The sequence below is a fragment of the Ursus maritimus genome, unplaced genomic scaffold (assembly GCF_017311325.1).
Source record: "Ursus maritimus isolate PB19 unplaced genomic scaffold, ASM1731132v1 scaffold_30, whole genome shotgun sequence".
Classification (NCBI taxonomy): Eukaryota; Metazoa; Chordata; class Mammalia; order Carnivora; family Ursidae; genus Ursus; species Ursus maritimus.
In genome coordinates, this window is record NW_024425564.1 from 8,336,246 (window position 1) to 8,354,699 (window position 18,454).

At 43.8% G+C, this 18,454-nt stretch overlaps 1 protein-coding gene across 1 annotated transcript; it reads right to left on the reverse strand.

Moving 5' to 3' along the window:
- Positions 1 to 1,787: 1,787 nt before the first annotated feature.
- ZKSCAN8 (zinc finger with KRAB and SCAN domains 8) lies at positions 1,788 to 16,734 on the reverse strand. The gene is made up of 6 exons (XM_008711538.2): positions 16,530 to 16,734; positions 7,022 to 7,539; positions 6,264 to 6,402; positions 3,784 to 3,875; positions 3,359 to 3,482; positions 1,788 to 2,755 (listed from the first exon to the last, which is right to left on the reverse strand). The coding sequence occupies exons 2-6, from the start codon at positions 7,436 to 7,438 to the stop codon at positions 1,794 to 1,796; spliced, it is 1,734 nt and encodes a 577-aa protein (XP_008709760.1). The 5' UTR covers positions 7,439 to 7,539; positions 16,530 to 16,734; the 3' UTR covers positions 1,788 to 1,793.
- Positions 16,735 to 18,454: the final 1,720 nt, after the last annotated feature.

Genomic DNA, 18,454 nt, shown 5'->3' on the forward strand with positions numbered 1-18,454 from the left:
TATCAACGACTCAATGAAACAACGGTAAGAACCTCAATGTTGTTAGTGATCAGGGTGGGCCAGAGTGGGGCAGAGAAGGGATTTTACAGAGAAGGATTTTATGATCCAAAAGGCAGACCTTTATGATGAAAGATTTTATGACCTTTTGAAAAACATCAGTACGTGTCAATAAGTGTTGTTCCTCTTTAGAACAGTCAGTGTGAGGTCGTGTAACTTCTCTTGGCGTATACCCTATTCTTCCGAATAGGGTCAACGGAATCAATTCCAATTTTGAAAGCTGATTTTGGAAAAAAGGCAAAAGTAACTCCATTCCAAATGTGATGAACAAGTGGGTAATGGTCAAAAACGAGATGGTATTCAAGGGTACAAGTCTTCCAAATATTTGGAGGAGCGGTAGCACGACCAGAATAACCAGAAGTGCCGAATTTAAAGGACAAACAATGTTTGGATGCGTAGATGCTGGTGTGTTACTTAAACCAGCCTCATCACTTTATACAGTAACCCTTGGTTTGCTGAAAGCCTCCAAGAAAGATAGGACCCGGCAACGATGAGTTCATACTGTGTCTCGCGGGGTTACAGATGGAGTACACCACAATTCAGAAGGATGCGGAGCTGTGAGGTGAAGTATCTGACAGATCACCACTGTGGACACAGAAAGCTAATGGCAAGAAACAGATGGAGAATGAAGGGTGAGGTACTAAGGCCATCTAACAAGGTGGGACCAGGGAAATGACAAGAGTGACAGACCATCTGGTCGGAGGTTTGTGCAGACTGGTAGGAACCTGAGAGGGCAGGACTGTAACGGGCCGGGAGGGTTGAGTGTACATTCTCTGTAAGGGTTTTTAGGTCTTCTTTAAGCACCTCTGTCACCCTTTCTCTCACGCAATGTTGTAACTGGGATAGTGTTACCACCGTTGTGTGTCACAATGTACAGTGGGAAGGTGAAAAGGAGCCAGAAGTCACCAAAAGGTACAACCACCCCAGCTCAAGAGCAGCCAGGCTGAGTCTCCACTCACCTCTTTCTCTGCTTCATTCCCACAACCATCACTTCCTTTGCTGACACAGGTACTGGGGCTGGGGATGGTGAAGGATACGTATGGATGCTCAATGACTCAGTGGAGTCAGTGAAGGTGATATATGAAGAAAAATGCTGGAGTGCTGTTAAAAATATAGCATTCTGAGTTTGCATGGGAATATGGTTTTGCACTGACTATCAGGAACATTAGAATAAAACAAAACGCACACTTAAGCATAAATACATTAAGTGTCTGTAAAAATTTCCCTAGAACTAGGTTCTTAGAAAGCTAAATACAAAGTAAGTCTCACACAGAGGCTGCTTCGAACTCTAAAGTAGCTTCTCAGATCAGATTTGGAGCACAAGTGCACCCTCAGGGGAATAAATGGGGGCAGGGGATCACAGGAGATGGGAAGAAGCAGAGGAACTAGGAGGAGTAGCCTCTCTCAAACCTACAGCTACTCACCCAAAACACAAAATTAAGTGCCTCCATGACAAGCGACTTGCTCTAATGCTATTTTGTTTCTAAAGGATACATTAGGCCATCGGGAGCTCCATTCCACCAGACACATCCCCAGACAGTCAAGCTAACCCACCTGCATCAAGGCACTGGCCCAAACTACTGAAGAGCTATTCTAACTCTGCCACCACTACCGATTCTGACCCTAGTGAGGTTGCAACGACGACAAACTTTCTTTTTACTACACTGAAAGACCTCTCACCAGCATCTGGTTTCTCTAATGTTGAATAATGCCCAAACTATGATTGTGGTTTTTTCCTAAACTCCTATGGATTCAGATTTTTCTCCACTGTGGATTCTCTGATGCCGAATGAGACTTGACCTCTGAATAAAGGCTTTCCCACACTCATTACATTGATAGGGCTTCTCCCCTGTGTGAATTCTCAGATGTTGTATGAGGCCAGTGTTCCCATTGAAAGCTTTCCCACATTCTTTACATTTATAGGGTCTTTCTCCAGTGTGGATTCTCTGATGTTCAATAAGGCCTGACTTCTGACTGAAGGCCCTCCCACACTCATTGCATTTGTAGGGTTTCTCCCCAGTGTGGCTTCTCTGATGGCCAATAAGATGTGAGCTCCGCCTGAAGGTTTTCCCACACTCATCACACTCATAGGGCTTCTCCCCAGTGTGGATTCTCTGATGTCCAATGAGGTGAGAGCTATGACTGAAAGCTTTCCCACACTCATTACATTCATAGGGTCTCTCCCCACTGTGGATTCTCTGGTGCAGAATAAGGCCCGCACTCTGACTGAAAGCCTTCCCACACTGATTGCACTGATACGGCTTCTCCCCAGTATGGATTCTCTGGTGCAGGATCAGGCCTGTGTTTTGACTGAAGGCTTTACCACACTCCTTACAGTGATAGCGTTTTACTTTGTTGTGGATATCCTGATGGGAAAGAAGGGCTGACCTGTAACTGAAGGCTTTACCACACACGTTACATTGATAGGGTTTCTCCCCAGTGTGGATTCTCCAGTGGCGAACAAGGCCTGAGCTCTGAGCAAAGCTCTTCCCACATTCATCACATTTATGTCGTCTCTCCTGGGTGGGATTTCCCCGCTGCCTCTCTAATCTGCCCAGAAGATCTCGGGTTTCTCCATGCTCAAGACCCCCGATAACATCCCCGTTGCATTTGGCAGCTGTCTCTCCATGTGGTTGGATTCCAGTAGATATTACCTGTTTCGAGGATAATTCCCTGTTCTCATTCCTGGTCTCACCACCTGAAATTAAAATGTGAGAAACATCAAGCCAATGTCACTTTCTATTCTCTATGTTAAAAAGGAACTGAACATAAGGGAAATATACATGGAAAGCTAGCAGTAAACACAAAGCTTCCATCTGTCTCCAAATGTTGTCATACTATAAAGGGAGATGAAAGCAGGGTCAAGCAGAAGTACACAGGCCAAATGGGGAAGAAGTGCCATAACAGAGAGGGATGCTGGTAGGGCACTGAAGTAGGGAAGGGATCACCTGATGAGACGCAGGGGAGTGAGAAGGAATATGAACTGCTGAAGGACCTAATGGGACAAAAACGGAAAAAAGCCGCAGTCACTGAAAGGGCGGAGCACAACAGGTCTAACAGGGTGACATCTAGGTAGAGATTCCATGGGACTGGGAGCAGAAGAAATGACTCCAACTGCATACAGAACAGTACCCAAGGTAAGTCCTGGATTGGAGAACTGAAGTCCATTTTATAGCACTGTTTCTCTCTGTTAGTTCCTGAGTTTAAACTCAACAGTGTCTTTCAGAAAGCCCACAGCTACCATCACATAACAAATAAACAAACCACCTTAACTGATAACAATAACCAGAGTTCTCCTTACCCAGGGAGAACATGTTTCTGTAATTCTCTGGCTTATTATCTCTACTGGGATCCTTCTGTGATGGATCAAGAAGCCACTCCTCTCGAATCAGGGATACAGCCATGTCTTCGATCTTCTCCAAAGTCTGAAACAAAACAAAATCCCCATGTGGGACCGGGACTGTTCCATAGCTCAAACCCAGAGTGTCAGAGATCCGCCAGGGTTGGAGAGGATCGAGAGGTGGGAACATACTGTGTAAAGGGATCTAAAGAAGTTGGGAAGAGGGAAATGCATGAGATTTATTGGGGGAAAATCAAGAATCATGCAAAAAGAATTTGGGGCAAATTCTTGGTCAGTACTGCTACAAAGAGTCCAGGCATAAGGCAGATGCCACCCACGCTGCCACGCAGAGCTAGGGGGCTTCAGTGAGAAGCAGTACAACTCACCTGGAACCCTGCTGTGAGCAGTGCTGCTGCCATCTCCTGGTCTCCAGGACTTTCTTTCTGTGAAGGGGTAGGACTCTGAGAAGTAGAGATGGCTGAGAGAGGAGAAAGGAGCTGTGTGAGACCAGCCCTGTCCCACAGCTGCAGCAGCCAGCACTAACCCAATCCAAAGATGCTTGTATTTCCGAATATATGCATGTCAGAGAATTTGCACATAAAATGCTGAGGGACCCCCGGCTGGCTCAGTCGGTGGAGCACACAGCTCTTGATCTCAGGGCCGTGAGCTCAAACCCTACGTTGGGTACAGAGGTTGCTTCAATAAACTTTAAAAAAATCTTTAAAGAATAAAAAATACAAAATAAAATGCTAATATCTTGGACTCTAGGTCTACACCTATGGCTGCCCACAAGACATCTGCACTTCGATGTCCCACTCAGGCTGAAGTTACATGTGCAAGTACTGGTTTCCCAACAGGAACTGCTTTATAATTTCTTCTCTCCCACCAAAGCTACATTCTAACCAAAGCTACATTCTACCTCTGCGCTTCTGTACGGTGTTTCCTTTGGTCCTGAGCTCTTGGCAAATGGAATATGAGAACAAATTTATCTCTATTAACTCTATTACCTTTCTGAAATGTCTCCCATGACTGCTGCTATCTGCTCCCTACAGACATCAGACATTGAAATACCAAAATTAACAGACTACTGTGTCTTGGACAACACACTTCAGTACCTTAGACAAGAATCATATTACTAACTGAAACTGTTTCTATGGTTCTTTAGAAATATTAAAAATCCATTTATATGGAACAAACTCCTATAAACCACATAAATGAAAAAAACAAGAAATGCAGAACAAGTATGAGATGAGACTAGAACATCTTGAAGGCAAGAAGGTAAAAAGTTCTCAAAAACTGATGGGGAAATGTCAAAAGGACGGAGGAGCCAGACTGAAGGGAGCCTCCTCTGACCAAATCTGAGACAATTTAAGCATCAAAATAAAGATGGTAACAAAATAAGGATAGATACAGATATTTTATTTCTGGAATAAAATAAGACCTATGAGTCCATACTAACAAATTAATAAAATAAAATAAGATGGGGAGGAGGGAACACTCTCTGTTATAACAAATAAATGTAGAGGGCATGGCACAGTTAGAAAATCATCATTTTGTAAGTCTTAGTAATCACTGAGTCAGTCAAGAAGCATCAACGAATATTAAAACTAGTGTTTTAGCAACAAAAGCTTGATGAGGACCAGAATTTAAACACACTCAAGAGTATCTCTCCACAAATTACTTATTAATTTTAAGGGGGGAAATAGTAACCTTACAGTGATTAACCTAGCAAGAATAATTTTTTTTTTTTTTTTTTTTTAGAATTTATTTATTTATTTGACAGAGAGAGAGACAGCCAGCCAGAAAGGGAACACAAGCAGGGGGAGTGAGCGAGGAAGAAGCAGGCTCCCAGCAGAGGAGCCCAATGTGGGGTTCAATCCCAGGAGGCAGACGCTTAACGAATGAGCCACCCAGGCGCCCCTAACCTAGCAAGAATAACCTTAACTAAGTCATCAAAGATACCAACACCAGTAACAGCACAAATTCCTGTGGTACGGCAGAGAAGGAGGCAACAGCACTTCTGGGGTGTTCCTGCCACACATGCACAACTGCAGTTTACACATAAGGAAACATCACACAAACCCAAATTGCAGCCATTCTATAAAATAACCAACCCGTACTCATCAAAAATGTCAAGGTGATGAAAGGCAAAGAAAGGCTGAGGAACTATTCCAAATTACAGGAGTCTGAAGACACATGACAACTGACTGCAAAGGGTAATCTTAGACTGGACTCTGAAAGAATTACTGGGACAACTGGCAAAACAGAAATACCAAGTGTGGACCAGATTAGTACTGTATCAGCATTACATTTCCTAATTGTGATGCATTTATTGTGGCTATCCAAGGAAATGTTCTTGCGTGAGGAATTACATACTGAAATAGTTACAAAGAAAGTGGCGTGATGATGCCAGCAAACCCTCATCAACGCCTATGTTGTGCCAACACTGGGATGACAGAAATGTATGAAGATACAAAAATCCCTGAATTCTTGGGATGCCTGGGTGGCTCAGTCGTTAAGCGTCTGCCTTCAGCTCAGGTCATGATCCCAGGGTCCTGGGATTGAGCCCCTCATCGGGCTCCCTCTCCCACTCCCCCCACTTGTGTTCCCTCTCTCGCTGTCTCTCTGTCAAATACATAAATAAAAAATCTTAAAAAAAAAAAAAAATCCCTGAATTCTTTAATTTGCTCATGAATTTACCAATGGGACTGATAGTCTGTATTAGAAGCTGAGATAAACATTCAAAGCCAGATCTTAGGACTGAACCGTAAACAAAATTCTACTTCCTGGTTCTCCGGGAACTCAACGGGCACTTTCTTTCTTTTCTACTCCTTCCTCCTCCTCCTCCATGGAACCCGGCCCTCACCTCTCTCCTGCGGCCCTCGCGGCAGTGGAGACTTGGGCTGGGCTGCCACAGGTCGGAGCGCACTATTTGGAAGCTCTGGCGCAGACTCTGAATGCACCACCTCCTCCCAGAGCCCGTGTCCATGTGCACGGGCTGGGACCTGAAAACAAAGGGACAGCTGCATTACAAGAGATTCTTTCATGAAAGGAAGTGAACAATATTAAGAGGACCAAGGGCACATCTATAGGGATATGTGCTTGTTAAAAGGAAGAAGAAGAATTTCACCTACTTCCTAAGGGCAGTGAGAACACGAACATGTTCATTAGCACAGAAAGTCATCATTTCTGCTGCTGCCCCTCCTGCCATTTTGCACTCACAAGGCAAGGGAAGAATGAAAACAGAAACTTAAAGCAGTGCTATTCGGTAGAAAAAACTTTTGGTAACACTGAGGAAACCTGAGGTCTGGTCTCAGATCTACGTTTAGTTATGAGTGCCCAGAGTAATTCAAGTAACTTAAGCTCTCTATGTATCAGCTGCCCATCTGGGAAACAGGAATAATAAAAGTTGTGAGGATGTTATGAGGATAAAAAATGTACACAGAGCCTTCACAAAAATCAAAAGAACTCTACAAATACAAGCCACACTTCACTAGAGCTATGTTCATTCCTCCTACAACAGAAACGGACGCCCAGCATTTATTCTCCTGCTACGGAGCTAACGTCCCCCTCAGCCCGCTTCCAGACCTCCCAGTCACAGCACGCACACCTCCTTCTACTTACTGGCCGTCCTAATATGTCAATCTGCCTTTCCAAATCCTCCAATAGGGTCACCACCTCCTCTCCGTTCTCTAGCTGATGTTCCTTCACCAGAGTCTGGAGCTCCTCAGGCAGGATGGTCAAGAACTGCTCTAGCACTAGCAACTCCAAGATCTGCTCCTTGGTGTTCAAATCCGGCCTCAGCCACTGATGGCAGAGTGCGCGGAGCTGGATCAGAGCTTCTCGGGGTCCTAATGTCTCCTGGTAGCATAACTTCCTGAAGCGCAGGCGGAACAGCTCTTGGCCGGGAGGGTTATTTTCATGCAGACTAGATTCCTGGTCCCAGCCATGATCTTCCTCTACCTTGACGATTACAAGGTCCTCCTCAGGAGCTTGGTCAGGTGGGGATGGCGCTAACGACTTTCTTGATTCTGCTGCCATTTAGGGCTGGAAAAGCTCAGGAGGCTCGTTTCTACTACTCTTCTTAAGAGAAGAACTTTCCAAGGAGCTCTTCAGTAAGGGCAATTCTTGGGATAGAGAAACTGTTAAACAATATTAAAGCAAGTCAAAGGTCATAGTAAGTTACTAAGACATCTTAACAAGCTCCTTACCACAGCATGTACCTCATGGGCCAGTCATTTAAGTGATCCTCTCCACCATCCCAGAAGTAATTCCTTACCTCCTTAGCTTTCTGCCACGCCAAACACCCATCTGGGGAAATTCCTTTCCTTCTGCTTCCTCTCCACGGGGATGTGGAATACAGCAAACAAAGTCAGGAAACCATGCAGACTGGGTCTAACTGAAGTTCTGCATTAAACTTTAGCTGGCGCTCAGTGATGCTGATTTAACTGTTTCAGCATCTGCTACACCAGCTATACTGTTTCTACGCACTTCAGCTCTCAACCTATCCCTCACACTCAACAGGAGACTAATTTCTATATAATCTAGCTCAAGGTATTGTCCAGAACTTTCCTAACACCACAGGCTCTTCTCCACCTAAGACATTATCCTACTGTGCTCTCCATCCTCCCTCCTCTCTCAAGGCTAACCACTTCTACTGTGGACCTTATCTCCCTCTACAACTCTCTTTGGAGCACTGGTCCTGCCTCTCCAAGGAACCTAAATGCCCTAACCACACCTGCAACCCAAAAGTCTAGTCCCACACACTAATGGCCTTCCACAGTCTTTTATAAATAAAATCATACCGTAGGTAGTCTTTTGAGTATGGCATCTTTCACTTAGCATAATACATGTGAGGTCATCAATTCTGTTGCATGTATTAGTTTATTCCTTATGTGGATGTATGGTTTTTTAAATTATGTTAGTCACCATAGAGTACATCATTAGTTTCTGATGTAGTGTTCCATGATTCATTGTTTCCGTGTAACACCCAGTGCTCCATGCAATACGTGCCCTCCGTGATACCCATCACCGTGCTAGCCCATCCCCCTGCCCCCCTCACCTCTAAAACCCTTAGGTTGTTCCCCTGGAGTCCATAGTCTCTCATGGTTGTCTCCCCCTATGATTTCCCCCCTTCATTTTTCCCTTCCTTCTCCCAATGTCCTCCCTGCTATTCCTTATGTTCCACGAATAAGTGACACCATGTGATAATTGTCTTTCTCTGCTTGACTTATGTCACTTAGCATTATCTCCTCCAGTTCCATGCATGTTGATGCAAATGTTGGGTACTCGTCCTTTCTGAGGGCTGAGTGATATTTATATGGATGTAAGTTTATCCATTCTCAGTTGAGATATATCTCAAGTCGTTTTCAGTTTTTGAGGGGTACAAGCAAAGCCACTATGAACATATGCATACGAGTTTTTGTGTGAACATGTTTTCGTTTTACCTGGATAAATATCTAAAAGTAAAATTGCTGGGCCATATGGTAGCTATATGTATAACTTTATAAGAAACTACAAAACTGTTTTCTAAAGTGGCTGTAACACTTTGTATTCCACTAGCAATATGTGAGAATTGCTGTTGCTCCATTTCCTGACAAGCATTTGATATTATTTTTAATTTTAGATATCTGAGTGTGTAATGCCATCTCACTATGGGTTTTTTTTTTTAATTATTTATTTGTTTTCATTTAAAAATGAAACCACTCTCTGGTATCTCACTATGGTTTTAATTTGCATTTTCCTTCTGGCCAATAATGTTGAGCATCCTTTCACATGCTTATTTGCCATCTGCAGATCTTCTTTGGTGAAGTATCTGCTCAAAACTTTTGCCTGTTTTCAAAATTAAGCTCTACTTTGAGTTTTGAGGATTCCTTACACCTTCTGGAGACAAGGCCTTTATAAGACATATGATTTGCAAATATTTTCTCCTCCTCATACTTTTTTTTTTTTTTTAAAGATTTTATTTATTTATTTGACAGAGAGAGACAGCCAGAGAGAGAGGGAACACAAGCAGGGGGAGTGGGAGAGGGAGAAGCAGGCTCCCAGCGGAGGAGCCTGATGTGGGGCTCGATCCCATAACACCGGGATCACGCCCTGAGCCGAAGGCAGACGCTTAACCGCTGTGCCACCCAGGCGCCCCTCCTCTTCCTACTTTTAACAGTGCCTTTCAAAGAACAGAAATTCGTAACTTTTTTGAAGTTGAATTTGTCAATTTTTCTCTTTTAGGGATTGTGCTTTTGGTGTCATATCTAAGAAACCTTTGCTTAATCCATGGTCACCCCAAATTTTGAGTTAATTTTTGCATAGAGTTTGGGACAGGGGTTCATTTTTTTGCACACAGATACCAAATTGTTCCAGCACCATTTGCAGAAAAGATTACTCTTTTTTTTTTTTAAGATTTTATTTATTTATTTGACAGAGACAGAGAGAGAGGGAACACAAGCAAGGGGAGTGGGAGAGGAAGAAGCAGGCTTCCCGCTGAGCAGGGAGCCAAGGCAGGGCTTGAACCCAGGACCTCATGACCTGAGCCAAAGGCAGACGCTTAACGGCTGAGCCACCAAGGCACCCCAGAAAAGATTACTCTTTACCCCTTGAACTATCTTTGCCCACCTCTGTCAAAAATCAATTGACCACATATGTGTCAGTCTATTTCTGGAATCTCTATTCTGTTCCATTGACCTGTACCTTTATCCTTTCACCAAAACAAAACTGTCTTGATTATTGTGGCTTTCAAAATCTTGAAATCAAGTACTAAGAGTCCTGCAACTTTACTATATATTTTCAAAATTTTGACTATTTTTAATTTTTATTATTATTTTTTAAAGATTTTATTTATTTATCTGACAGAGAGAGACAGCCAGCGAGAGAGGGAACACAAGCAGGGGGAGTGGGAGAGGAAGAAGCAGGCTCCCAGCGGAAGAGCCTGATGTGGGGCTTGATCCCAGAACTCCGGGATCACGCCCTGAGCCGAAGGCAGACGCTTAACGACTGAGTCACCCAGGCGTCCCTTGATTTTTTTAAAAAAAATTTTTAATTAAAAACAATTTTTTTAAGATTATTTATTTATTTGACAGAGAGAGAGAGCACAAGCAGGGGGAGCAGCAGGCAGAGGGAGAGTGAGAAGCAGGCTCGGCACTGAGCAGGGAGCCTGATGCAGGGCTCGATCCCAGGACCCTGGGATGATAACTGGAGCCGAAGGCAGACACTTAACCAACTAAACCACCCAGGTGCCTCTGTTTTGACTTTTCTAATTCCACTGACTTTTGATACAGATTCCTACAAAAAGAAACCCTGGAACAGGATTTCTGCTGAATCTACAGCTCGTTGACATTTTTAATTTCCATTCTATAAACACAGTCTGTCTCTCCATTTATTTAAGTCTTCTCTGATTGCTTTCATTAGTGCCCAAACTACCTATTCTTAAAGGACAAAATAACATGTTTTCTCCTTTAAAATCCTTTCTTGGGGTGCCTAGCTGGCTCACTCAGAAGAGCACATGACACTTGAAGTCAAGGTCCTGAGTTCAAGCACCACATTGGGCATAGAGCTTACTTAAAAAAAAAATTAAGTAGGGGCGCCTGGGTGGCACAGCGGTTAAGCGTCTGCCTTCGGCTCAGGGCGTGATCCGGCATTGTGGGATCGAGCCCCACATCGGGCTCCTCCGCTATGAGCCTGCTTCTTCCTCTCCCACTCCCCCTGCTTGTGTTCCCTCTCTCGCTGGCTGTCTCTATCTCTGTCAAATAAATGAATAAAATCTTAAAAAAAAAAAAAATTAAGTAAAATCCTTTCTTGATGACTCCAATTGGAAGTGACTGTTCTCTTACTCTATACCTCTGTTGCATAAATGTTTATCACTTTATTTGTGATATTAAGTGATTTTTATTTTAGAAATATAATGCTATTACAAAATTAGAAAATGTATTCTCTCATTCACCATATTCACAGAACAAAAGATTTATAACTTTTTAAAGTTTATTACTTTAATGTTACTTTTCCTGTAGTTATGTATTATTAGTTGCAAAGAAGTTCTGACTTCCTAACTTAATTGTACGTTCCCCATGAGTATAGATCTGTATCTTTTATGGTTGAACTGTGTCCTCCCAAAAGATAGGTTGAGGTCCTAACCTCTGATACCTTTGAATGTGACCTTATTCAGAAGTAGGGTCCTTGCAGATGTAATCAAGTTAAGACGAGGTTACACTGGAGTAGAGTAGGCCTTTCTACAGTATGACTGGTGTACTTTTAAGAAGAGAAGAGACACAGGGGCGCCTGGGTGGCACAGCGGTTAAGCGTCTGCCTTCGGCTCAGGGCGTGATCCCGGCGTTGTGGGATCGAGCCCCACATCAGGCTCCTCTGCTATGAGCCTGCTTCTTCCTCTCCCACTCCCCCTGCTTGTGTTCCCTCTCTCGCTGGCTGTCTCTATCTCTGTCAAATAAATAAATAAAATCTTTAAAAAAAAAAAAAGGAGAAGAGACACAGAGACTAAGACATACAAAGAGAGGGCCATGTGAAGACAGACACAGAAGAGAGCTATGTGACTATAGAGGCATTGATCAGGAGTTATGCAGCTGCAAGCCAAGGAAGGTCAGTAACAACCAGAAGCTAGCAGAGCTAGCCCTGTCAACACCTTGACTTTGGACTTTTGGCCTCCATAACTATGAGAAAATTGATTTCTGCTGTGTTAAGCCACCCAGCTTGTGATATTTTGTTATAGTATGTTACCCTATGAAATTAATACTCTGCTAGAGAGACTGTTTTAATATGTAACACAACTCATCACTTTAAAATCTTTCAGGGGGATCCCAACTCTTCAGCACGATATGCAACGCCCTTTGTGGTATGTAAACCTGCCTACCTTTATCTGCTATAAGCTCATCTTCATATAGCTCTTCTTAAACGTGGCTTTCTTAAACCTCCATTCTGCTACAGAGCTCTTTACTCTAGCTCAGTGGTTCTCAACCGGGGACAATTTTGCTCCTTTCTCCCAGGGATATTTGGCAATGTGTGAAAACATTTTTGGTTGTTAGAACTGAAGGGAAGGGATGCTACTAGTACCTAGTGGGTAGAAGCCAGAGATGCTATTGAACATCTTACAATGCATAACATAGATCTGCCCAACAAAGGATGATCTGGCTCCTTGTCAATGCCAAGGTTGATAAATCCTGGTCTAGTTGAGACCATTCAACTCTACCTTAAGTCTGGCTTACCTTTTTCATGAGGTCTTCTTTATCACCCCCACTCTGTACTCCAATGCCCCAAGCAGATTAAGGTGCTCATTCCTACCAAGTCATTTTTTTTTTTTTAAAGATTTTATTTATTTGTCAGAGAGAGAGAGTGTGCACAAACAGGGGGAGTGGCAGGCAGAGGGAGAAGTAGGTAGGCTCCCTGCTGAGCAAGGAGCGTGATGTAGGACTTGATCCCAGGACCCTGAGATTATGAACTGAGCCAAAGGCAGACACCAAAACCAACTGAGCCACCAAGGCATCCCTACCAAGATATTTTTTACATGGTCCAAATACAGGATAAAGAAAGAGGAGAGACAGGCCCTTAGAAGGAAAATCAGATCACGTATAGAAACTTCCTGACGTGAGTCTTCAAAGCAGTGCCTCTTTCAGGAGTGCCTTTTTCCTGGAGGTGGGGGGGGGAGGGTGGGATAGGGTTTCTGCAATCAAATGAAAACACAGAATTTCTCCCTAGAAAAAAGTCCATAGGCACAAAAGTTTACAATCAATTTCAGTGGAGTTCACAGACCTGACACCCATCCAAGAACTCCAGGAGCATTACAAACCCTTACTTAGAGGGGTGTCTGGCTGGCTCAGTGGGAAGAGCATGAGACTTCTGATCTCGGGATTGTTAGTTTGAGCCCCATGTTGGGTGTAGAGATTATTAAAAAAATAAATAGAAACTTAAACAACAAAAACAAACCCTTACTTAGAGTGTGGAGAGAAAAGGAAGAAAATTTGAAAATTATATTTAAAATTAGACCAGGCTGGGAGGTGCCTGGGGGGCTCAGTTGGTTTAGTGTCTGCCCTTGGCTCGGGTCATGATCCCACAGTCCTGGGATCAACCCCCACAATGGGCTCCCTGCTCTGCGGGGAGCCTGCTTCTCCCTCTTCTTCTGCCTGCTGCTCCCCCTGCTTGTGTTCTCTCCCTCTGTCAAATAAATAAAAAAATAAAATAAAATAAAATTACACAAGGCTGGGAACAATAGTTTCAGGAGTTAACTACAGATAAGAAGAACAAAGGAATAAGAGGGTTAAATACAGTGTTTAACATCAAAGACTTTTAATTCATGGATGAAGATTTTACAGAGAAATGGTGAAATTCCTGGACTAGTGAGAGTTGAGGGAAGAGTGAATCTGGGCAAAAGGTTGAGATTTTGTGGAGAGTTGGAGACAAGGAGTAATCAATTTTGTTTTGAACAGCCAGGATTAATATACATGGTTTTAATTTGTTAATTAATTTTTCAAAGTCAATTAAAATTTAATAAAATTTTTAAAGTGTTTAAAGTAGCTACTTATGGTTTAAAAACTTAAAAGGTCATTACCATGGGACATTAACTCTAAGCTCTAATTGTTTAGAATGTGATACTGCATAGTCATAGTTTCACCATGCTGTCTTACGAATTTCCTTAAAGCCAAGGTTCATCTTTATTGAACAACTGGCCATCTTCCATCTTATAATCAATCCTTATCAACACTAGCTACAAAATACTTTAATGTTAAGTGTGCACCATTCAAGAACTTTACATTGTTTAAGATATTAAATAATTAACATCATATTAAATGATACTAAATAAAGCTTCGACAGTGAAACCAATAGAAGTCATCTAATTACCAGGTTTGTTCATAATTTATACCAAATCAGCCAACAAGTCTTGTCCATTCCCACCCTGTTTATTCTTTTTAGTAGCTAATTTTCCACTTTTTAGTCCCTTCCCTCTCCAATCAAGTTTTTGACAATTACAACCTATAACTAATCATGTACAAAGATATGGACTACAAGATTAGTCTATTATTTACCTTCCCCTCAGTTTCACGTATATACATCTGCATTAAATTGGTTAAGTACTTTATGGGTAAGGACTGCCTCTTACGCCCTCTTTTAAGAATACCTGGTCAAGGGGCACCTGCATGGCCCAGTTGGTTGGGCATCTGCCTTCGGCTCAGGTCATGATCCCAAGCTGCTGGGATCGAGCCCCGCATAGGGCTCCCTGCCCAGCAGGAAGCTGCTTCTCCTTCACCCTCTGCCCCTACCCGCCCCCCTCCTGCTTGCTCTCACTCTCTCTCAAATAAATAAATAAAATCTTAAAAAAAAAAAAAAAAAAAAAACCAACCTGATCAAGGGGCACCTGGGTGGCTCAGTAAGTTAAGTGTGGGACTCTTGGTTTTGGCTCAGGTCTTGATCTCAGGGTGGTGAGATCGAGCCTGGGGAGGGCTTAGCACTCAGACTGGAGTCTGCTTGAGATTCTCTCTCTGCCCCTCCTCCCTGAGCAATCGTGTGCGCGCTCTCTCTCTGAAGTAAATAAATAGGGGCGCCTGGGTGGCCCAGTCAGTTAAGCATCTGCCTTCAGCTCAGGTCATGATCCCAAGATCCTGGGATGGAGCCCCACATACATGGGGCTCCCTTCTGCTTTCCTCTCTCCCTCTGCCCCTCCCCCCCACTTGTATGCACTTGCACACACACTCTCTCAAATAAATAAATAAAATCTTTACAAATCAATAAATCTCTTTAAAAAAGATTTTTATTTCATTATTATTTTTTAAACATTATTTTGTCAGCATTTTGGGGGGCAAGATTTAGTTATGTCAGAGAGAGAGAGAAAGGAGGGAGTGAGGGCAGAGGGAGAGAATCTTAAGCAGACTCCCTGCTGAGCTCGATCATGGGGCTCCACCTCAGGTCCCTGAGATCATGACCTGAGCCCAAATCAAGAGTCCGAGGCTTGGGACACCTAGGAGTCTCAGTCCGTTAAGCATCTGCCTTCAGCTCAGGTCATGACCCCAGGGTTCTGGGATCCAGTACCCATTGCGCTCCCTGCTCAAATAAATAAATAAAATCTTAAAAAAAAAAAAAAAAAAAAAGGAGTCCGAGGTTTAATCCACTGAGCCATCCAGGGGCCCCACAACTCAGATTTTAAAGCATTATTTTTTTAAGAGGTGAGAAGGAATGTCTTTTTCCTTCAGACTAATTAAGTCTACTTTGGGATGTTTGGGAACCGAAAATAAAACAAAACAATAAAGATATTTTTAGGCTTTAAAGATCAAGAAAAAATAAGTGAAGCAAAAACTATCCTTTAGAGTTATCTCAAACTGCCAAAGCTGGTTTTAATATCGACCACATTTCACATTCAACCACAGCACGAATTCAAAATGCTTATGCATTTGTTAAAACAATGATTTCTGCATAAATATAGTTAACTGAACTAACCAAACAACAAAAGTCTGGATTGTTTTCGGAGGTGGTAGTGGCAGTCTTTCTGTTGCCTGACAGAATGACTCGTGAGTGACCTGCGTTTTGGAAGTGGGGCTCCTCCAGAAGAGTTCCCGGGGCATGTACTTTAGTGACCCTTAATAAACGGGGTAAGTGTTTCGAGTAAGGCTGGATTCCATATTACCCCAAAGTTGTGAAAAATGGGTGTTTTATACAATTATCCAGTCAACACACCACCATTTTCTGAATACACTACAAAGAGCAGAGTAACAGCAAAAATAAGTTTCCAAGGATAATTATGGCTCTCAAAAGCAAAATATTGCTGCTAAAAAGAAAAGAAAAGAGAAGAAAATCTTATTGTGAAGGAAATGCAAAATTGCTAAGTAAAACCAATTCAGATGGTGGAAACGGCTGGATAAAAGATACCGTGGGGGCAGCTTCCCATTTTTGGACAGATCAACATCACAGAAAGAGGAGCGGGGTGAAGAAAGCGAACCCCCAGAAGAGGGTCCCTGGCACAGAGTCTGGGGCCGCGGCCTAGGCCTGCGCCCACTGGGGGACCAGCCCCCGACTCCCCTGAAGCCCGGGGCGCCCCCCGCGTCCGGGCCCCTCTCCAGACCCTCAGGCCCGTTCCCAGCGGCGGCCTAGTCTGGCCACAAAGCGCTCCCCTCCTCCGCCCGGAGCCCGAACCGTTACTCACCGCGAGCTGCAGGCGCGGCCGGGGTGGGGAAGGCGGGCTGCAGAGGACGGACGGACCCGGAGGAAGGGCGGGGAGAAAACCGCGAGAAAGCTGCAGCGGGACCAGAGCCCGGCAGTCCCTAACTTCCAGACCCGCTGAGGCACAACATCGACCAAGGCGCATCTTGTCTCGAGGCACTTCCGGAAGCTCTCTAGGAACCCTGGAGGTCTGGAAGCTCTATGGTCGGCCGGCGGAGGCTCCTGCTCGCCAGCGCCTGCGCGCCACTCGGCCCGGGGACGGGAGTGGGGAGGCGGGTGCAGGCTCGCGTCCTACAAGCGCTTGGAGACCCCGGCACCTTGCCGTGGTCCAGGCGTCTTGCACAGACTACCAGTTGCTTGAGGAATTCCTGCCAGCCACAGTTGATAGTCTTTGGAATCCCCTTTGGCACCCGGTAATAGAACATCTTACACTGTCGTGTTCAAAAAATCACGGTGATTGAGTATAAATTCCCAACGAATCTTTCCATGTGTTCAGCCCTTTCCTATCTTACTGAATTGCAATCTCTTACAACACCTGCTTTGCCGCTGAGCTTTTTAAATGCTCAATTTGGGAGGGACGCTTCACTAGTAGACCCTAGTTTTAACACCACAAAGTGAGGGAAAGGGATCTATGTTCACATCTGCACTCATTCTTCCTTGACTGAAGGAAAGCCAATCAGTAGGTTACAGAGGACTAAGGGCCAAAGAGCCGGTGTTTCACACCGCTCGGATGAACCCCCAGGCTTGTTACCTTTTCTGCAAAAACGGGCAGAGTATGCCTGCTCGCCAGCCGCTCTCCAAATCCTTGACTCGCAAGGTACAATCTGTTCGGCTGTAAAAATTAAGATTTACTGATTTCCACAGAGACATAAATCTTAATTTACATGTCATCTGCTTGCATGATGTTTCTATCATATTTGGTTGTTCAAAACTAGTGCCTGCAGGCCTGAGCTCCACTGGTTTTCCCGCTCTTCCTGTTTGGGGATCTCCTGGAGGTCACTCGGGATGATCACAGAAGGCTGACATTAGTCACCTACTGCAGTGTTCGTGCACACTTTATACAGCCGTTATGTTAAAGTTTTAACTTCTCGGACTAAATAGGATTTATGGGGTGCGGGTTGAGGTAAATGTCTTATTTGTGTTGTTTCGTCCCCCTTCCCTGTTCTCACTACTTTAGCACCTTTCCTAACTACCCACTATTCTGAGCTCTCAGGTGCCCCTCCAATCTTCACCTTAATCTCCCCTCTTTATCTGTTCCTGCTGATAGCGGATGTGGAGAACAAGGGAAAAGAAAAAATTAAACTTCCTTACAACTTACAGCCCATTGACAAGTACTTGAGGCAGGCAGAGTGACCTTTCTCTAGGAGCTCAGCTGCCACAATGTTAATACTTTGCTAGAAGCAAAAGGCAACCTTAGCTTGACTTTAGCCTGACCTCCAGGATCCTATAAAAAATTGCTTTGGAAACTTCCTTTCTCTCTACCCCACAAGATATATGTTAGCAATCATCCTCCAAGCATATGGCCCTCTGATACACATCTGAAGGGTCTCATGACTAAGGATTTACTAGCCAGTAATATATGACCTTTTCTAACAATAGCTAGCCCCTCCAGGTCCTGGAAACCCTGCCGTACTAAACACCAAGAAGTTACAGTGTTTCTAGACTCCTTCAAAACACTTATTTTTGCTCCTTGTTTTATAGCTCTTCCCTCCCAGATGGGATGGTAACTGGGGTAGCTGGCAACAGACTAGAAATCTGCCCTCAGTTTCTTTTTTTACATTAAAAAGTATATATATATTTAAATCAAAGTTGTACACATAGGTAGTTTAGAAGTATAATAGTGTCATGACCTAAGGAAGGATTTCTTAAAAGGCACAAAGGATAACATAAAATTGCTAAATTTGATTT